General features: G+C 42.5%; 1 protein-coding gene across 1 annotated transcript in view; it reads right to left on the reverse strand.

Moving 5' to 3' along the window:
• Positions 1-21,795, reverse strand: part of COL23A1 (collagen type XXIII alpha 1 chain) — a 315,082-nt gene that overhangs the window by 18,563 nt on the left and 274,724 nt on the right. Inside the window, exons 7-14 of the mRNA XM_065410054.1 lie at positions 18,043-18,069; positions 17,266-17,292; positions 9,004-9,075; positions 6,649-6,765; positions 5,639-5,674; positions 2,903-2,929; positions 2,424-2,450; positions 106-150 (exon numbers count right to left, since the gene is read on the reverse strand). Of these exons, the coding sequence (XP_065266126.1) occupies positions 106-150; positions 2,424-2,450; positions 2,903-2,929; positions 5,639-5,674; positions 6,649-6,765; positions 9,004-9,075; positions 17,266-17,292; positions 18,043-18,069 (378 nt within the window). The remainder of the gene's footprint in view (positions 1-105; positions 151-2,423; positions 2,451-2,902; positions 2,930-5,638; positions 5,675-6,648; positions 6,766-9,003; positions 9,076-17,265; positions 17,293-18,042; positions 18,070-21,795) is intronic.

The raw sequence follows: 21,795 nt of genomic DNA on the forward strand, positions 1-21,795 counted from the left end.
TCTCCGCTTTAGGAGCAATCTGCATTGACTGTGATATCTGGCCAGCAACAGGTACCAGATGGTAAAAATAGCCACCAGGCAGACAGATATAGAGCTGAAATTTACCTTAGGCCCTTGAAGCCCTGGCTGTCCTGGGGTCCCATCATCACCCTGGTAAAATAAAAATATACATAGAGTGTCTATCAAACCGTGAAAATACACAGGGGTCAATAGGCCAGCCAATGTTACCATTGGGTAAGAGCACAATTATACTTATCACCATAACTCTGATGCGCTCATGGGATAGGGCCAGATTTACAGGGTTTTTAGGCGCTAATTGGGATTTACATAAGAACCTACGCAGGTTAAGTGCCTAACTCTGATTGGAAGTCAACAGGCCTTTGCAAATCTGGCCCATAATATACATGAAGATTCTGCCTGCATTTCGGAAATCGAATGCATTATATTCACTAAGAATTCTAACTTGTCAAAAAGGAGATTCACAGGTTTAGCTAGTCACTTGCTTTCATTGTTACATTTAAATTAAAGATTGTTCATGAGAATGACAGAGTTTAACCCTTATATATTGAAGATTCGGAGCCAAATTCTGCCCAGAAACACACAAGCCCTTGATTGCCTTAAGGGAAGTAAGGACGGAATAAGGCATGAGCCTTTTGGAGTTTTGGTTTCAGTTCTCTGGGAGGCATTGATGTAGAACAGATTTGGGCACCAATATAAAAACTGGATAGGCAGGATTGCTCATGCAAGGCTCCCTGGTCTTCAGTGGGCTACTCAGAGCAACCGTTTGTCCTCCTCGATGAAAGGCCAGTCTCCTGCAGAAGAGCAGACGTGTGTGTGAGCTGCTCTCCTTCTTGCCAGAGAGTATACTTTCTCCAAACACAGAGATTATGTCCAGTGGGCTCCGCTCCTCAGAGTACGGTGATGTCTGTTTGGTCAGTCCTACGAGAGATTCAGACTGACCAATGCTGGCCTGATGGAGAGCAGCAGTCTCAAAAATTCACCCATTTTATTTTCAATTAATTCAGCAAAAGGGCTCATACCTTCAGCCTTGTGTGGCATATTGGCTGTTTTATTCTTTTTTAGGGTTACCATACGTCTGTATTTTCTCAGACATGTCCGGCTTTTTAGTTCTTAAATCGCCATCTGGGAGGAATTTTTAAATATCTAAAAATGTCCAGGAAAATACGGACATATGGTAACCCTAAGTCCAAAGTCCCGGGGCTAGCGGTGCTTCCTGGGGCAGCTCCCGGCGCCCGCCCGCCGGCAGGAGCCTGCAGTGTGGGCGGCCCCTAGGCACAGAGGCGGAGGGGGTCTCCGTGTGCTGCACCGGCTCCTTCCTGCCCAATCAGAGCTGCAGGGGCTGGGCTTGCAGGCGCTGGCAGCGGGCAGAGAGCCCTCCGCCCCTGCCCCCCAACCCGACCCGACCCTAGGAGCCAGAGGGACCTGCCGGATGTTTCCCGGGAGCCGCCCCAGGTAAGCACCACTGAGACTCCCCACCTTGCCCCCTGGCAGGTCCCTCTGGCTCTTAGGGTCAGGTCAGGTCAGGTCGGGGGGGGGGGCGGAGGGCTCTCTGCGCGCTGCCGGTGCCTGCAAGCCCTGCTCCGCGGCTCCGGCAGCTCCCATTGGTGCTTTCCCCAGCCAATGGGAGCCACGGAGCTCGCGCTTGTGGCGGGCACAGCACATGGAGACCCCTCGGCTGCCCCTGATCCTAGGAGCCAGAGGGACCTGCGGCAGGAGGGGTGAGTAAATGAGCGGAGGGGTGTGTGAAAAGGCCAGCGGTGGGCAGCGGGGGTTGAAGAGGTGAGCAGCAAGGGAGCCAGCAGCGGGTGGGCGGGCGGGGGTGAGGAGGCAAGAAGCGGCAAGCCAATGGCAGGCGGGGGTTCTCGGGGCGGGCATGGGGGTTTCTGACAGGGGAGTGAGGAGGTGAGTGGCAGGTGGTAGGAGGTGAACGGTGGGTGGGGGACTGAGGAGGGATGCAGGAAGCCAGCGGTGGGCCAGGGGGTGAGGAGGGGTGTGGTGGCGGGGCAGAGCGGGGAGGGATGGGACCCTGGGGCAGAGTGGGGGCGGAGCATGGGAGGAGCGGGGGTGGACTCTGGGCGGGGCCGACACCCCCGTGGAGTGTCCTCTTTTTTGAATGTTCAAATATGGTAACCCTATTCTTTGTTGATGAGGCTAATGTAATTACTGCTTCTGGGCTGATCACCATAATGAAAAAGATGCTGATGGCACAACAATGTCTATTTCAAGGTCACAGAATTGCTATTCTTTAATTGAACATATGCTAGAAATCCTGAAGAATATAAAGTGTGAATCAGTGCAGCCAACCATGACTAGAGCCTTGCTCAACCTTTTTCTGCAAATGGCTCATTGTGTGTAATGAACTTTTTTTTTTTTTTTTAAAGAAAGAAGAATCAGTATCTTACCTTTCTCCCTGGAAAACCAGGCTCACCCTTCAAAAACAAAAAACAAAGGAAGGGAAATAAGAGCGAGATACCATGAAATATAGTAATGAGTCATATTCATTTTTTAAATGATCAGTTGAAGTGGAAATTTTGTTCTGCTATTGATCTTCATTATCTTCTCCTGAACTGCCAAAAAATCCAGTGTGCCTACAGTATGCTAAAATTAAAAAAGCAAATTCCCCCCTCCTCATTCTAAATTTCATTGTTTTACTTCTCTTAACAATTAGCATACTTTCTGTCCAGAAGATGCAATAAAAAATTAACTTTTCGGTTTCCAGATAATGGCCAATTTGATTCCCTGGAATTCTTAGATGCAATTGATGAAGAGGAGATTACATCAAACTGAAAAAATGTGTGCAACCCTGCCCAGGCACATAGAGGCATTTTGAAGATTCTTGCCTTGTTAATATTAGAGGTATAATAAACTATTTACCACCTACCTTTAGTCCTGAAGGTCCCCTTATACCCTGTTAAAAGTAAAATTTATCAGTATATTTATTTGGAAATAAAAGCATAACAGGATTTAAAAATATATAGCTATAAATGTTTACAGCTCTGTAGAAAATGGCGAGGATGCCTATGTCTGTTTTCGGTTCTGTATGAACATTACTACAGACAAACATTCTCAGTATCAATGCACTTAACCCCACAAATAATAAAGAAAATGCTCTCTAAAGATTTATATTTTATGTATGAAAAATGTCCCATAAATTGTTTTGGAATCTGACTCAGTACCATAACTCGGGGCTAGACCTTCGCATAAAACAAATAATTGAAATGTTACAGGTGGACTTGTAGAGCTTGGTTATGTGGGCTATTTTATATATTCCATAGTGGGGCTCAGAAATATGGTCAACGGAGGATGTCCACAACATCAATGCTTTCCAAAAATCTGCTGGTGGGGAAGCAGGTGATTGGTTAGTAAAGCAGCATTAGAGTAGTTTGTAAATATAGCTGTTTATGAGATAATATAGACTAGATTCCAGGCGCTGGGGCGAATTCATCCCTGACATAAACAGGCACAACTCCCATGATCTATTTTCACATTGTGAGTCAGCAACACTAGTTATTTAGAGTGGGTTTCAGGATCTTAACGGACAGGTTTCCAAGAGGCTATCCTATGCGAGGAAGGGGAAAACAGTCCAAAGGGTGTTAGAACAACTGTACCTAGCTGGGAAGGAAGTCCCTTCACTCCATGGTTTGAGAAGATGAATTTAGAGCTGTTTGAGTCACTGTACCAGGTGGAAATGAACTACCGTCACCACAGAATCATAGAAATGTCGGGCTGAAAGGGACCTCAGGAGGTTATCTAGTCCAGCCCTCTGCTCTGAGGCAGGACCAAGTAAACCTAGACCATCCTTGACAGGTGTTTGTCTAACCTGTTCTTAAACCCCCTCCCCCCCATGATAGGGATTCCACAACGTCCCTTGGAAGCCTATTCCAAAGTTAAATTACTCTTATAGTTAGAAAGCTTTTCTGAATATCTAGACTAAATCTCCTTTGCTACAGATTAAGCCAGTTATTTCTTGTCCTACCTTCAGTGGACATGGAGAACAATTGAACCCCATCCTCTTTATAACAGCCCTTAACGTATTTGAAGTGTTATCAGGTCCCCCCCTCAGTCTTCTTTTCTCAAGACAAAACATGCCCAGTTTAAAAAAAAAGTCTTCAGGTTTTTTGAAACCTTTTATCAATTTTGTTGCTCTCCTCTCGACTATCTCCAATTTGTCCACATCTTTCCCAAAGTGTGGTGCCTAGAATTGGACACAGTGCTCCAACTGAGGTCTCACCAGTGCCAAGTAGAGCAGGACAATTACTTCCCATGTCTAACATACAACACTCCTGTTAACACACCTCAGAATGATATTAGCCTTTTTCACAACTGCATTCCATTTTTGACTCAATTTGTGATTCACTAAACCCCCCCAGATCCTTTTCCACAGTACTACAACCTAGCTAGTGTTTCCCCATTTTGTAGTTGCACACGACCTTACCCACTCCACTGTGGGTGATACCTATTCTAAACCAAACGTATCCAAGTAGATTCGGCAAAGATCTTGCAGCACTCTCTAGGATGGTCCTCTGGGGCCATCTTTTCCTGTATCTCCAGGGGGCCCTCTCTCTCTTCCATATCTTCTTTTGTCTGTTGACAATAAATTCTTCACAGTCTTCACTGTGATTTCTCTGCTTTGTCTCCTGCTTCTACTTGGGATACCCAGCATAATTTTTTTCTATGGTTCTTTGCCCAACTTTCAGATGCTCCACTGCCTTGCTGAGTGATCTTGCTTGTTGTTGCATATGACAAAGTAGGTAATCCACAGGTGTAAAATAAAATAAAAAACAAAAAACAAAACCTAATATTTTTTAATGCTGCAAAGGTGTAATACTTCATGGCCTTCCACATGGTTCAATGCTCAGAACTTTTTCTTCTCTCAACCTTCTTTTCTTGGTTTGAGGAAGGTGTAGGAAAACAAGTGAGAATAATCCACTTTTACCAACGGTGTCCCTTAAGGATTAACCCTCCCCTGAAAAATATAAACTTTGTCCTAGGGGAAGTGGGTGGCACCAATGAATCATCATCTGTCAGCCAGATTCTGTTCCCAAATTTCACAATTCGATCCTTGTGAAACTCATCTTGGCATCGTAGCTGCAATGACGCCGGTAAGTAGCATTAATAACGTTTTCACCAATTAAAAAAAAAGCTCAGCGGAAATAAAAACTACCCCAAAATTCACAAAAGGCTTCCTTGACTAATTAGAATCCAAATTTTGGAAGTGTGGGACATCACAGAGGAGGCAGGGGTGTGGAAAGTGGGGGCAAAGGAGCTTTATGGACTCACCTCTTTTCTTTATGGTGATGCAGGGTCTTATGGTGCATCTGAGAGGGCTGAAGTATCAAGGCAGTATCTGATTGCTTCAGTTTCCTGTACAACTTTCTAAGCTCAACAATTGTCCATCTCTGGTCATGTGTAGCTTAGCATAATAGCACTGTACTTTTTAATTAGCAAGCAATGGCACAAACAAAATAATTTGTTCTATGTGGTTATGGAGGGGAGTAAATAGGACACCCAAGCCAAAAACTACATGCACTTCTGAGCTAAGCAAACAGTCCACACTAGTGAAGCATAATTAATCTGTTAGTGCTGACACTAACACGGCAGGAAGAATACTACTAACCATCACTCCAGCTTCCCCCGGCTCTCCTTTTAAGCCCTGGGGGAAAGAAGTTAATCAAGTCAGTGAAGTTGATTACAGATATTTGCACCAAAACCCTTCATCCTCCAAAAAGTTAAAAAATAATTACCGAGAGGTTCATTGATTTTACATGCTGATTTTAAAAAAAATGAATTACCAATGAGTTGGAGATTTGCAATGGGATGGGTGACGGTTACTCATCAGGGAGGAAATAAACTTTGCTTTTTTATAAATTTTAAAAAATATTCTGACTTCTGATTTTCTGCTCAGAATACTACACAACCTCCTTCTCCCCGTACCTCCCATCTTTAGCCCACAACTTTTCCGGGATAATTACCATAATTTCACTTATTGTGAAGCTACCATTTCTCTAACAACCAGACAGTTATAGAGAATTAAAGACATTTGTCAGGTTGCATCCAGAGGAATCATTAAAAGCAGCTCTGAGGCCACCGATGGTGACTATTCTCCTCCAGTTGTGATAGGGAAAGAGAAACTCAAACTTTGTGGGCTAAATCCTGCCCTCTGCTAAAAGCCTAGCAGTGGTGAGCACTGCTAATAACCAGAGCCAGTGTGCTGGCACCATGCAGGATGGGCCCTGTGGGCAGGCAGCCATGCTGCAGGGTAGGGTACACACTTTTGCCCTCTTTAACGAGAAACACACATCCCCTGCTAGCAAGTGCTGGAAACCCTGGGTCCTGGTCAGACACCCCAGCTGCCAGACCTGGCCTCCTGGCAGCCACAGTTTATTGACCTATGTCATAGCTCCCTTTCCTAATGATCTCAAGTGCTAGGTGAGAATCCTATCCTGATGCAGCATCACAGGGCGGGGAAAGGCTCCTTATATCCCCTTCCCCTACTAGTACCTCCACATGGCCCAGACAGGCATGGCCCTGTGCCAGATGGCTCCCAGATGAAGTACACTGTGGGCATTCTTAGAGAGCACCCATTCTGTTTTACAATGTGAATACTCTGTATTCTTCATTCCTTACAGGGAGGCCTTGTGGTCCCCTGGGGCCATCTTTTCCTGTATCTCCAGGGGGACCCCTTGCACCCGGTGGTCCTGGGGGACCCGGTGGGCCAGCAGCTCCATCTTGACCTTGATCACCCTGTAGGAAGTTCAGACAAACATTGTGATGTGAAAAAAACCCAACACAAGTGCTGACGGCAAACTAACTACACTGAGTAGGAGAGAAACCAGCAGGGGGCATGCCAGGGGGATAGGTCTTTCTGATAGCACCACCAAAATTGTTTGAATGGCTTGTCCCATAGTGATGGTTAAGATTTGAAGACAGCCAGTTATGGTGCGTGTGCGCACATGTGGGTGAGGAGAGCTCTTCCATGTGGATCATGGATCACAGCTCACCCTAGCTTTAATGCATGGTGACAATAAAGCAAATTTGACTGGATGATTTTTTAAGGTGAATGCCCTGGATACAGCCTTATAGTAAAGGATTACAGCATCCTGGAAGAATGGTCCCAAACTCTGCATGGGGACACTGCATGATTTGGGTGAAATTACTGTAGGCTACTGAAAGGTTTTGTTTGGTTAAATAAGAAACAGCAGAGAGAACCTGTGAAAAGACTCAGATTCCTCCGAAGTCCACAAGAGCACCATGGCATGCAGGGGTGTGTTTAATTAGAAGGCTACAGCTGTAGGTCAAAATTCTCTGTTCAGATCTGCCAAGCAGTTCTCATTTCTGCTATATGCACAAAGCTGATGGTTTCTGCACATATCCCAGAGAAGTTTGCCCCGTAGAGATTTATTGGCATGCAGGTTACCTTTTAGCTCTGCGGCTGACCAACTAAGTTAAATAATCGGGATCATGGCCAAGATTTTCAAAACTGGGTGTCTAATTTAGGCTCCATAGTTAGGCACCTGAATAACCTGATTTTCAGATGTGCTGAGTACTCAGCACCTCCCTTTGACCTGACCCATATTTTTCCAAAAACTATCCCAATGGACTTTAACATTGAATGTCCCAATCATGCAGTCCCTATTCAGACAAGACTCCCAATGGGCCATTAAGGTCTTTTTTTCCAATTTTTACTGATCCCTTATTCAGGGTTTTGACCCACACCTTCCAGCAGGAGTTTTGTCTGAGTAAGTTGTGCAGGACTTGGCCTCATAGCAAATATGAACATAGAAAACACTAGTTAAACATTAATGCCTGAATATTAAATCACATACTTGATATCATGCCTACTTCAAGCACGGTTGTACTACCACCATTTAGTAGATAATAAAGGAATCAAAACATATTTAATGACATCCCTCTAGTACGGTGGTTCTCAACCTATTTGCCACTGTGGGCCGCATGCAATACTACCTCTATGGCCCTGAGGATGTCACATGAGCCGCAGCTCTGTGCTGATTGGGCCGCAAGCGGCCACAGGTTGAGAACCACTGCTCTAGTACAACTGAAATGTAATGATATTAAAATGCTCCACTTGCACCATACTTTGCCAGTAGATAAAGAAAAGATGAGTCTACGTCTCTACTTGCAATTTTAACACTAAAGAATTTAGTAGTGTACACTTGTTTCAGTTAAACAGCCAGAAAAGCTTGGTCAGAAGGTGGAGCACTCCTGATCTCAGAATGAATTTCACTACTCAGATTACCAGCTACTGATCCCCTGGTGAACTCCAATAGCCCAGCCTTTAGGATGGAAGCTGATTGTTCTGACATGCGGAGTTAACACTAAAAATCCCCATGAAAAGACTGGATCATAACTCTTAACAGCATCTGGACAAGATACCAATCTGAACAACACAGGAACAGAATTGTGTTTAATATGGTCCACCCACAAATCAGGGACCAGGGTGGGATTTTCAGAAGTGTCTATGTGAATTGGGAGCACAAATCCTATTGCCATTCAATGTGATTCATTCTCCTAAATCACTCAGAGACTTGAAAATTCCACTGCAAATCCGGAAGACTCTACCCAATTTTGTCTCAGCCAGGAAATCTCCCATTGAATTTTGCCTAAGTAAAAATTCAAGTTAGGACTTGAGGATTTGGACTGATCTATTTCATTGTGCGATTACTACTATTATTCATATGGTACAAGTATAGCATATAGAACTATCCTTATCGCCTCCTCCCCCCATGACTCACACAAAGAGCCAGACCCTCAAGGCCTTAGTTTTCACTCCTTCCTTACATAGGCAGAACTCCCACTACGTTCACATGGAATTTTGGTTGAGTTAAAAACTGAGCAGGACTCTCAGGATTTGGCTCATCGTATTTATGACTTACAATGGCAATAAGGTGCTATTAGCTAATAAGGAAACATAATTCAGAAAGAAGCACAGCAAGCCAGAAGACGTAGATTCAACACATCTACCTTAAGGATTCGTCGGCTAAAGACATGCTGGTCATTAGAGAGAAATCCATGATTGAGGCGAGGAAAAACCATCTAGCCAGGTGAGTGAAACGTAGAGCGTGAAAGATCAAGAAGTCAAGACAAAGGTTACAGCATGGGAGTGATTTTTAAAAGGTTCAGTTAATATTATCTAACAAAGTAACTTCACCAAGGAATAAAGAAATGACACTGGAGGAAATAACCAAGAAAGAGAAATAGTGAGAGCTTTAAGGTCGTTGATTCAATTGGAGGCTTTGTAAGTAGCAAACACACACATGAGAGCGAAGTCTTTTCATTAGCTTAATGCAGAGGAGGGAATTCAGAGCTGGCAGGGTACAGAAGGTTCCCACATGTCAGAGTTTCACTATACAATAAATACATTATTCCAACAAGACACAATGGAAGATATAGCCCACTGGAAGATATCCCCCGATCTCAAGATAGCAAATATATTATATTTCCTCAGTAGATATAATGAATATTAATTCATTCATCTGCCCCCAACTCGCTAATAAATCTCACAAATTTAGTGGATGAAAAACAATCCAATCAAGCAAATGTCACCATTCATTGCTGCTTTTTTTAAGCTGGCATCTGTAGAGAAGTGCAAAAGACATTTAATTTCTGAAGAGACGAGGTGGGTGAAGTAATATCTTTTATTGGACTAACTACTGTTGGTGAAAGAGCCAAGTTTTGATTTCCACAGAAGTTGGTCCAATAAAAGATATTGCCTCACCCACCTTCTCTCTGATATCCTGGGCCAAACACAGCTAAAATAATGCTGCAAACATTTCATTTCTTAAGAGCGCTCTTTTTTTTAGATTCATGTGCATGAAACTTTAAGTCAAAATATCGTGAGCTGAACGTAGTTGTATATGACAGATTTGTGTTTTATCTTTCCATCGGCAATTTGAGTTTGGCGAGTACAGATCACCTTGTTTTCCCTTCTTGAGAGAAGAGCAAGGGATACTATTCCAACTTCTGTCTCAACTACAGACTGTGGGAACATTTTTGTCAGCTTAACCATGCAGCCTGTTGCTTGCCAGTGTCTGTTTCTATAATTTCCCAAGGTACCAGAGGGATATAACACACATTATCAATAACATCTTTCTTCAAGGAGCACTGACAATGCTGCGGACAAGTGCTGAACACTTAACTGAAGGTGGAAGTGCTCGGTTATTGGCAGCTGAGTGGGTATGAGACGGAGTTGCACAGTTCTTGACACCTTCATGACATGTCCAGATGATAAGTCCTGTCTCCTAAACTGCTAAGCCAATATGATGTCAATTAAGTTATCATCAACCAGGCTGTTATCTCCTGACAGGGAAGCGGCTTAGTAATTTTTGGCAAAGCTTACAACTTTTCCTTTAACTTTCCCTTAACCTGACGTCCTCCAATGACTCCCACTGTAGTATCTTTCGCCCTGCTGCTAGGAAGTCTATTACTTGGGCCAGTCAGTAATGCATACACAAAAAGCATAACGTTTTTTCCTTCCCAAGAACAAAGCATGTCTCTCTGGCCACACACAACAAATCTCTACTGGCCTAAACATTCCCAAGTCCATCACTTGCTTAAGTGTAAGTCACTTGTCTACACGTGTATTGTCAGAGAAAATGAGATCATATGATGTGGGACAATCTATAAATCTAGAGTGGATAAAATGAGGGCTTGAGTAGAGAGAATAACCATTCCTTTGGGAAATAGAACTACATATTTAAGTGGTGGGTAATAAATTCCCTATGGTAATATCCGGCTGAGGCCAGTTCATCTCTCACAATATAATACTGGGGTCCAATATGAGATGAATATCTACTGTTCATCTCGCTCAGTAAATAAACGAAAGAAAAGTTCACAGCTAAAGTTATTGATCCTGAAAAGACTTATGCATACGAGTAGGATAGTTACTCGCATGTGTAAGCGTTTGCAGAATTGGCCACTCAGGTCTCAAAAATTAGCACATAATACCTGTATAAGGTAACTACGTGAGCAAGAGTTACATCCATTTATGCAATTATCTGTTTTGGGCACACATTTTACATAGGTGCCAGTTATAGAAAATTAAGCCCTAATAAAGTTTATTACACCCAAGAACAGAAATAGAGTGCATAGCAATGAATTTTAGTAGTTAATCTTTATCTGCGTTGATCTCCTTTTCATTGTTTGTTTTCTCGAGAATATTCATGAGTATTTATTTTTTTCTAGTCTTTCCATACTCAACATAGTGATATTATTTTTGTATTAAGCTTTGCATTAAATAGGCCCTTTCCCCAGCCATGCTATTTTACAGAGCAGGCTCTTATTGGATACATTACCGGTTATTTATCCTTTTTGATTATTATTACCAATTATTTATTCTATCTGATTCTTTATTCTTTTTGATTATCATCACACAGAGCTGTGACACAGCTTCTTCTATCAGCTAGGAAACAACTTTAGGAAATAAAGCTATCACTGAGACAGCAGATATAATACAGACTAAAAAGTGACAAAGAGTCCTGTGGTACCTTATAGACTAACAGACGTATTGGAGCATAAGCTTTCGTGGGTGAATACCCACTTCGTCAGATGCATGCGGTAGAAATTACCTGCCTCTGGAAATTCCACTACATGCATCTGACGAAGTGGGTATTCACCCACGAAAGCTTATGCTCCAATACGTCTGTTAGTCTATAAGGTGCCACAGGACTCTCTGTCGCTTTTTATAGATCCAGACTAACACAGCTACCCCTCTGATACAATACAGACTAAGTTATGGAAACAGAACTACTCTAGGCCAGATGGTATCAAAGGACAGTATGTTTTAGGGACAGGAACAGAGATGCTGAGCAGTGAGTAAGTGCCTTAGAAACCCAGACACATCTGATTTATTTGTGAACCACAAACTTTTAGCACCAGAATCTGATTGCTTAACTGTGCTGCTGAGGCCCCAGAGCCAGGGATTCCCCAGGGACACAACACATTGAGAAATTGGGGCACAAACATATTTCATAACGTGGACACTTCTGAATGCACATTGTTTTTACATGTAATTGACAACATCTGTGCATTGTTTTCAGCCTATTTTTAGTTATATAAGACAACTGCTGCACAATCACTCAGGAGGTTTTGTATTTAATCCACCACCGTGACACTCCGGGAAAAAGCAGAGCAACTCATTGTAGAGTCAAACCTCGTCAATCACTAGACTCCTTTGTGTTTTTCTCTTGTCAGACAGGATCTCCTTGTTTGTTTGTTTGTTTGGCACTTTTTTAATCTAGCAGAAAAAAGCATAATGAGATCCAATGATTGGAAGATGAAGCTAGACAAATTCAGCCTAGCCAGAAGGTGCAATTTTTAACACTGCAGGTAACTAACCACTGGAACAAGTTACCCAGGTTTGTGGTGGATTCTCCATCACTTGAAGCCTTTAAGACAAGAGTGGCTATCTTCCTACAACATATACTATAGTGCAAAGAGACGCTAGGGGTGGATGCCAACGTTACTAGGTAAGGTTCTCCAGCCTGTGTTCTGTAGGAGGTCAGACAATGGTCATAGTAGTCCCTTCTGGCCTTAATGATAATCTCTTCTGTAATTCACATAGGCCCTGATCTTGCATTGTGATCCATGCAGGCCATTATGGGTCTCTATTTGGACAGACTGGTGTTTCTGTTCAGAGCCACAGAGTTCATAATCTGGAATCAGGGTCAAAGGGTAGAAACCACATCCAGCACAAGGCTCACACCCCACTTAGACCATATTTTGAGGACTTGGGTGGGAATTTAAATGGTGCCTAAGCCTGGTGCTGACCCTCTGCACAGGGGTGAACTTCATCCAAAGAGAAAAGGGACAAATCTTGGAATCCAAATCTGCTCTAGGTGTTTTAAAGATGGCGGGTTAAGCATTTCAAAAGGACCTAAGTAACTTAGGAGCCTAAATCTCCATTTAAAAGTCAATGAAACTTTGACTTGGGCACTTAGGAGCCACTTTTGAAAAATGAGACAACCTCCCAACTGATTTAGGAGCCTTTGAAAATTTTACCCTGAATTGTCAGTTTACCTCAGTCACTGTGACACCAGGTAGGGTTATAAAATGACATCCAACCTTAGGAGCCTGATTCTGCTGAATGCCAAGTGCCACAGCACCTTGTCAGAAGAAGCCCTAAACTTTTTAGCTCTGATTCAGAACTTTCAGTAAACATTTAACAAGCGATTATCTCTGCACCATGTCAAATAAAGCAAAATATTCCTCATGAGGATGAGAAAAAAACCCAAAGATCATTCCTACATCTCTTTCCTGTCACACATGGCCAGTAAGTGTATTCCTGGTAACCTGGTCTCACCTCTGAGTTATATAGGAGGAGTTTATATAATTTTTAGGGCTGTCAAGCGATTAAAAAAATTAACCGTGATTAATCACACTGTTAAACAATAGTAGAATACCATTTATTTAAATATCTTTGGGTGTTTTCTACATTTTCAAATATATTGATTTCAATTACAACACAGAATACAAAGTGTACAATGCTCACTTTATATTTATTTTTGATTATAAGTATTTGCACTGTAAAAAAACAAAAGAAATAGTTTTTTTCAATTCACCTAATACAAGTACTGTAGTGCAATCTCTTTATCATGAAAGTTGAACTTACCAATGTAGAATTGTGTACAAGAAACCTGCATTCAAAAATAAAACAATGTAAAATTTGAGAGCCTGCAAGTCCACTCAGTCCTACTTCTCGTTCATCCAATGTTGCACGCTTCCTGTTTACAATGTCACCTGAAAGTGAGAACAGGTGTTCTCATGGCACTGTTTTAGCCGGTGTTGCAAGATATTTACGTGCCAAATGTGCTAAAGATTCATATGTCCCTTCATGCTTCAACCACCATTCCAGGGGATATGCGTCCATGCTGATGAAGGGTTCTGCTCGATAAGAATCGAAAGCAGTGCGGACCGACACATGTTCATTTTCATTATCTGAGTCAGATGCCACCAGCAGAAGGTTGATTTTCTTTTTTGGTGGTTCGGGTCTGTAGTTTCCGAATTGGAGTGTTGCTCTTTTAAGACATCTGAAAGCATGCGCCACACCTCGTCCCTCTCAGATTTTGGAAGGCACTTCAGATTCTTAAACCTTGGGTTGAGTGCTGTAGCTATCTTTAGAAATCTCATATTGGTACCTTCTTTGCGTTTTGTGAAATCTGCAGCGAAAGTGTTCTTAAAATGAACAACATGTGTTGGGTCATCATCCGAGATTCTGTAACATGAAATATATGGCAGAATGCGGGTAAAACAGAGCAGGAGACATAATTCTCCCCCAAGGAGTTCAGTCACAAATTTAATTAATGCATTATTTTTTTAATGAGCGTCATCAGCATGGAAGCATGTCCTCTGGAATGGTGGCCGAAGCATGAAGGGGCATACGAATGTTTAGCATATCCGGCACATAAATACCTTGCAACGTTAGCTACAAAAGTGCCATGCAAACGCCTGTTCTCACTTTCTGGTACATTGTAAATAAGAAGTGGGCAGCATTATCTCCTGTAAATGTAAACAAACTTGTTTGTCTTAGAGATTGGCTGAACAAGAAGTAGGACTGAGTGGACTCCGTAGGCTCTGAAGTTTTACATTGTTTTGGTTTTGAGTGCAATTATTCACTTTCACGACAAAGGGATTGCACTACAATACTTGTATGAGGTGAATTGAAAAATACTATTTCTTTTGTTTATCATTTTTTCAGGGCAAATATTTGTAATAAGAAATAATATACACTGATTTCAATTAAAACACAGAATTTAATATATTTGAAAATATAGAAAAACATCCAAAATATTTAATAAATTTAAATTGGTATCCTATTGTTTAACAGTGCGATTTAAACTGATTAATCATGATTATTTTTTTAATCACAATTAATTTTGAGTTAATCACACGGGTTAACGGTGATTAATTGACAGCCCTAATAATTTTGTTGGTAAATAAAGAAAAAAGATCATTCTTCACCCCAGAGATGCGGAAAGACCCTATCACAAAATACCACAATCCACAACTGCATGGTGACAAGATCCACCAGAGCTTTAAACCCTCTTTTTAAGGTGCACCCACATTTAATTCTAATAGTCTGCTGGCTCAGTTTAACAGGGGTCTGTTCTCTCCCTCAGACACCCCCCGAAACACTTCTCCTGCAGAACACAGTTCATTGCAGCAAGGTCCCAAGAATAAGCTTGTGGGGAAGCAACAGGGAACTCTGCAGATCAACCATCGATTTCCCTGGAAACTGTTGTGCTAGACAGACAATGATAGCGTATCCTCACAATACACTTCCCACAGACAGTGCTGTGCAGTAACGGAGTAATTACCACACAAGTGTTCATTTAATTGAGTAATATGGAAAAGCCACTTGGGTGGTATAAAGTTCCCTCCCCTTTTCAGGCTGAAGGGGTCCCAAGAGACCCTTCATTTTATCCACTCTTCTCTCCTTCATGTCCCTACATTGTGATTGCTGCTCGTTCCTCTGGGGGATGGACACCACTCCCTCTGGATGCCTACTCCCGAAACAGCAGAGAGGTGTCGGTACAGACTCTATCCTTCCTGCTGAGCACACTGATCCTAGCAACTGCTAACCAAAGTTCACGTCTGAATATCAAGGGCCCACCTACCACATTCTACTAGGTAGCTGGGCAGCCCTCATTTTGTTGCGATTTTTTTCAAGGCCTACGCATCTTTGATTGTGATCTGACAATCGGCGGGAATTTGTTTCTCTGCTCCCCATGTGCAGACTGTGACCAGCTCACATGCTGCCCAGCCATCAGTAATTAATACTCTTTGTTAAAATGATAATATTAACTATGTGGTACAATCAGAGCGGCGTGGGATATTCCGAGACGCCACAGATGGAGAGTCTGGAGGAAGCCTGGGGTCCTGGATCTTCTTAAAGTGACAGAACCACTAACAACAACCTCTTCCAGCCTCAAAGGAAAGCCGCCAGAATGTAAGAGAGACTCAAGTCTGAACACAGCGATGCAAAGGAGAATGTTGTATATTTAATAATCAGGAAGGACCCATACAGGTTTCCTTAGCAAAATGCTTACCCTGCATTTAAACACAGAAAGAAGATTCCAAGAAACCACACATCAAAGCAGCAGCCGAGCCATCTTCCAACAGCCAACTCCTAGGTTACTCGCTCCGTGTCAGCCTCTAGGCTTAGAGAGGTGCACACTAATTTAACAACGTTGAGTGTTCCCAGGCACATCCAGCAGACATAGGAACTCCAGCTCAGCCTGTCTCTATACATTGCAGGCTAATTAAACTTTTACTCACTTGAGTAAAACATAGTACTGTGGAAAGCACATGTCTGATGGCACCCACACCACATCATGTCTTATTCCTTGACATGTTGAGCTTTCACTTACCATACCTGTAACCAGCTGCTCCATTCTAGCTAGAGGATTGATCCCATATATTTGTTGAAGGAACCTACACTGTTGTTCTATTTTAAATAATTTACTTCACAGGTTAGAAACAATATGCGTTTGTGTCATTCCCACAACAGGTCATTAATTTCCATACATTATGGCAGAAACTTTTCTCTCTCCTCACTTGGGTTGGTTACCTTTATCCTCAATCAGAGGTAGCCCAGAGCAATTACAAGTGAGTGAGAATAGCTCATGGAAAGAATCCACAAGAATGGAAGAGACACCGAGAGGAGAGAAGATGAAACAAACTTATAACACCAATAACCTCACTGGTACCTCACACTCCCACGTGTCTGTTGTATCTACTTGCTGTCTCTCATCAAATACTTACATTGTAAACTCTGTAGGGCAGGAATAGAGTCTTTTTCACTATACGTATGGGTAGTGTCTAACACAGAGGGGGCCCCGATCCCTGACTGAGGTATTGTATTGAGGTATGACCACAATACAAATAAAGAACAATAGTTGTCTCAAGTGAAACATGGAAGCTGACGGTATTTCTTTTTTCTCCTTTCTCAAACAAAAGAAGATCTTGTAATGGGAAACCAAAACAAAAGTGATCTGGGCTCATAGGACTGAAGGTTCTTAACTAAAGCTTTCATGTATCCAGACCATAATTATCTGGGGAAGAAAAATGATGCCCAAGAATCAATACTGATGGTAGAATACAATGTTTTCTAAACCTTCACTGCATTATAGCTTGCACTGACAAATATTACACATAGATTTGCTTTCCTTTATCATAGTGGGGTTTGGTTGTGTTTTAGAAAAATAAGTGAGTGCTATTGGTACTTACCCTTGGGCCGACGTCCCCTTGTTCACCCTACATGTCACACAAAACAGCAAGGTACAGCAATTAGAGTTCAAATCTCAGACATGCAAGACAGAGTGGAAGGCCAGTAGACTGTGGAATAGTACCCCCAGGGAAATGTCAAGAGCCGCATAGCTTAACTCATTCAAAACCAGGCCGGACAAGACCTTGAGACAATGTGACAGGGAACAATTCTGCATTGGCAAGAGATGAGCAGATACTCCAGGTATTTTCCATTTCTAAGGCTCCCACAGCCACTGCCTGTAACCTACATGGAAAAATGGTGCCTGGGAGGGCTAAGATAATTTTGTAACAGTAGCCACCTTTCCATGGCTTTTCTAACGCTCAGTGGGGGAGCTAGAGCATAACATGGAAAAAGGAGAGCACAACCACTAAGCTATCTGTGCTGCTGGAGAAAAGGATGGCATGTGGATGTCTCAAGTTGTGTGGGGATGCTTGTATGCTTGGAAGAGTTAGCATCTGCTAATTCTTTCCCCCGCTGAAGAGAGTGTGACACTATTTCTACCCTGTCATTTCAGAGCACTTCCTGCTGTAACTTTTTCCCTTCCGTGGGTTTTGCCAAGGTAAAGGGAGAATTTAGCCTTATGGCTCCATGCTCCACTATGAAACAATTAGAAGACAGGACTCTACCATATTAGGTATTCTTAACTAAAAAAATTCCAGTGCCCAGGAAACAATAAGTATTTGTTAATGCAGTGTAGAGGGTTTTTAAAGATGCATTTTGGTAAGTTTAGTCTTTACCTTTTCCCCTTTTGGTCCGGGAGGTCCCTGTAAATATAAGTGAGAGCAGAATAAAAAAGCAGCATATATGATCAGCATGCACATCTTTGCTCCAGTGTCTTGACTAGAAAGAATAACATTCTTTATTCATAATTTGATTTCCATTCAACTCTATTTCTCTTTCTTTTTTATTAAGCTACATGTTGTTTTACATAAAAGATGCATGTCTAATGAAGAACCAATGAGATCACCATTCTGTTTCCCTCTCATCAGCAGGAAACCCCCAGACTAAAAGAACAGAAAAAGCATTTTAATCTGCATCTCAAGCACACATGATATTGATATTTACTATAAGCAAGACATTGCTTGAGCTATTAAACCATTTCTAGAAACACATGCTCAGTGTGTCATTACAGGTATGTTATTCCCAATTATACAACTGTTTGAAATATATAAGGAGGGCAGGCTGCTTTCTTTGGCCTATTTGCTGTTCCCCCAAAATAGCTCTGTCTGAGATGGGTAGGAAGAGATGGGTTAGAGCCCCCAAAAGCCATGAAAAATGCTCTGATGTGTGTTTCACTCAAGGTTTAAGGCAAAAGAAGAATTTCATTTCCATTCAGCACAATTAAGGGCGTGAGCATTAGCTAAACTAAGACCTCATGTGCCACAGGGTGGGGAGGAGGCAGGAAGTCAAAAGGGAGGCACAATGGCAGACGCATTCGCCTATTTGCACAGCAGCCCATTCGCTGCACGTCTGGCCTCAGGCAATAGTGTTGGCCCCTTACTTTCCAGGGCATTCCATGGACGAGCTCAGGAGCGGCCTGGTCTCAGTATAGCCATTTGATGGGCTAGGTTTGCTTTTTCTTTCAGTTTGGTTTTTGCCTCCCCAGAGGAGTCTCTTCCAGCCTTGGGGCTTGCCTTTAACTTCTGACCATCAACATCAACACACGCACAGAGAGGAGAATGGGTCCTGTAGTGCATGTTGTACGTGTTTGTGGTTTCTGTTTCTTCTTTTAATTTATGGGTCTTCTTTTGCCTTAGGGTTTTGCTAATTTAAGGCCAGATCCCATTGGACAGCAGAATGCTCAGCATGTTGCACAACCCGGGCTCCTAGTTTCTTGGGTTTGGATTTTTTTTTTTTTTAAAACCACATTTGCCTTTTCTCTATTCCCATGTGTTCTCTGTAGGGATGGGCAAAAGCCAGAGGGGATTGGCTCTGCAAAACTAATTCAAGCTATTCACATCCAGTAACCATTCCCACCCTTTCCACTGCCACCAAAGCGTGAGGTGGGTTCGGAGTATTTAAAATGGCTCCAATCTAAGTCTATTGCTATGTTTTTCTTTCTCCCCCTCTCTTCCTTAAGGACCAAAAAAGTGAGGTTTCTTTCTTTCTTTTTTTTTAACATTTTAAACATTTGTTGAAATTAAAAGCATTACTGCTAAAGAAATTAATATCATTTGGAAAGAGAAAAATCAGATTCACTTGTTCTCCTTTTAGGCCAAGCAAACCCTGTAATTTTATTTTATTTTATTTTATTTTTTAAAGAAAGAAAGAACCATCAAATATTTGTGGTGGGGAAAAAACCTGAGAACAACAAGTATGGGACATGAGCTCCAATTCTGCAGGAGAGTCCATGCTGATGGATGCAAAGAGCCACATTGCAGGGGATTTAGGGGTCTGCCTCTGGAGCCTGTTGAAAGATCAGGGTTATAGCCTACATTTGCTCTACACATGGACATCCTACTTACAGACATTCATAGATTTTAAGGCCAGAAGCAGCCATTACGATGCTCTAGCCTGACATCCCGCCTCTCTATATGTCGGTGGATGTTTACTACGTGGACCAAAGGAATTATTGGCCTGTAGAAAAGTAGATCACACTATAAAACACGTGGGTTTCATGCCCCTCTCCTCACTCAGAGTCCTATCCTGCAAACATTTGATTCCAAGTGTATGCTGACAACAGAGGAGCCTAGGGAAATCTATTCAAACTTCTTGGCTGAAATTTCCAAGGAGCCAAAGGAAATTAGGCATTTAGGGCCAGATTTTTAAAAGGTATTAAGGTGCCTAATTAGGTGCTGACTGTGATGTTCAAAAGCACCTAAATCCCATGAAAATCAATGGAAGTTAGGTGCCCAGATGCTTTTGACAATCCCACGAAGCACCTACCTGCAGCTTTTGGAACCTAGCTACAGGGCCGCCGGGGGGGGGGGGGGGGGGGGAAGTGGGGAAATTTGCCCCGGGCCCCACAGGGGCCCCCACGACAGTTTTTCTGGGCCCCTGGAGCGGGGTCCTTCACTCGCTCTGGGGGCCCCGGAAAACTCTCGTGGGGCCCGGGCCTCCGGAGCGTTTTCTGCTCCGGGTCTTCGGCGGCAGTTCGGCGGCGGGGGGTCCTTCCGCTCCGGGACCCGCCGCCGAAGACACCAGGCTCCCTGAATCCTCTGGGCGGCCCTGTTCAAACCTCCAAAAAAGTTCAATTCCGGATTGGTTTGAATAATGGGCAAAGACTCTCGTACTGATCTAACTGGTTGGTCCGCCCCCAATTGTTTTCTACTAGTAGTCTTTTTTTTTTAATATAGCAACAGAAGTAGAGCATATTTGCAGCTATAATGAAACATTCCCGAAGTGGCTAACAAAATATCTCGAACGACTTTGCAACTGAATGAATTAGCCTCTACTACCTTTCTCAATACAGTCACTTAATGATTTGTAGCTTGAAAAGATTTCAAATGCGGCCCTCTAGTGATCATGGAAGGAAATGCAGTTTGAAAACAAAATACACACAAGTGACAGTTCTTAAATATCCTTTATGAAAAAAATCAGAACTGACCAAAGTTCAGTCAGCGTGTTATCAAAAGGCTCTGATTTTGTAAAGACAATAAGGAGACATGTACCTGGATTTCCAATAGGCTTCCAAGCAAAAGAAAGAAGTCAAGAGAACATCGTGTAAAAATGAATTCCAGATTGTGCCCCATCCCAATAATTCACAAAATGCTACTTCAATAATCATGCACACTGAGACCAGTTCCAAACCACTCTGGAGAAATGTACACCCCTACTCAGCAGTGTGTGTATTCAGAGAGACTGGTCACTTTTGCAATTTAAATAATTTATTATGACTTTTTACTCCCATTAGCACCCAGCTAAGAGTGTGCACTTGATTTTGTTCCCTCCAGTGCATCAATGGAGTTGCTTTTTAAGTTCCAATTACAGGGACAATCTGTGCAAACACATGGAAAGCAATGGGGTTCATCAGATGTTACTGAGGGCATAATTTGTTTGACCAGAGATGATGCTCAAGAAGGAAAGAACTCAGCTTTGCTTCCCAACCAGTCCCAAGTTGAGTTTATAGGGCTGGCACTTAGAAAGGTACATCTTTTTATTTATAAACTCAGTACACTGTATATAAAAATTACTGAGACTCAAAAACCACAGAACTCCAGAATGACAGCGTTATGTTACAGTCACCTTTCAGAGTAAAAGCTCACAGAGGCCCCGATCCTGTAAAGACTTACAAAAGTGCTGAACTTTATATACTGTGATTAGTCCCATTGAAGTCAACAGGGCTTCACCTGAGTGCTGCAATTTACCCAGATGCTACCATTTGCAGGATCAGGGCCTAATCTGGTAAATCCTAAAATCAATCTGTGTTACAAAGCATAGAGTGACCTTGCTGTACTGCACCTTGTAATAATTATAATGCAGAGCTCCATTATTACAATATTTGGCTCTGCATGTATGTGTTTCATGGAGTAACTAGAAATAAATAAATG

Source organism: Emys orbicularis, chromosome 8 (genome assembly GCF_028017835.1).
Source record: "Emys orbicularis isolate rEmyOrb1 chromosome 8, rEmyOrb1.hap1, whole genome shotgun sequence".
Lineage (NCBI taxonomy): Eukaryota > Metazoa > Chordata > Testudines > Emydidae > Emys > Emys orbicularis.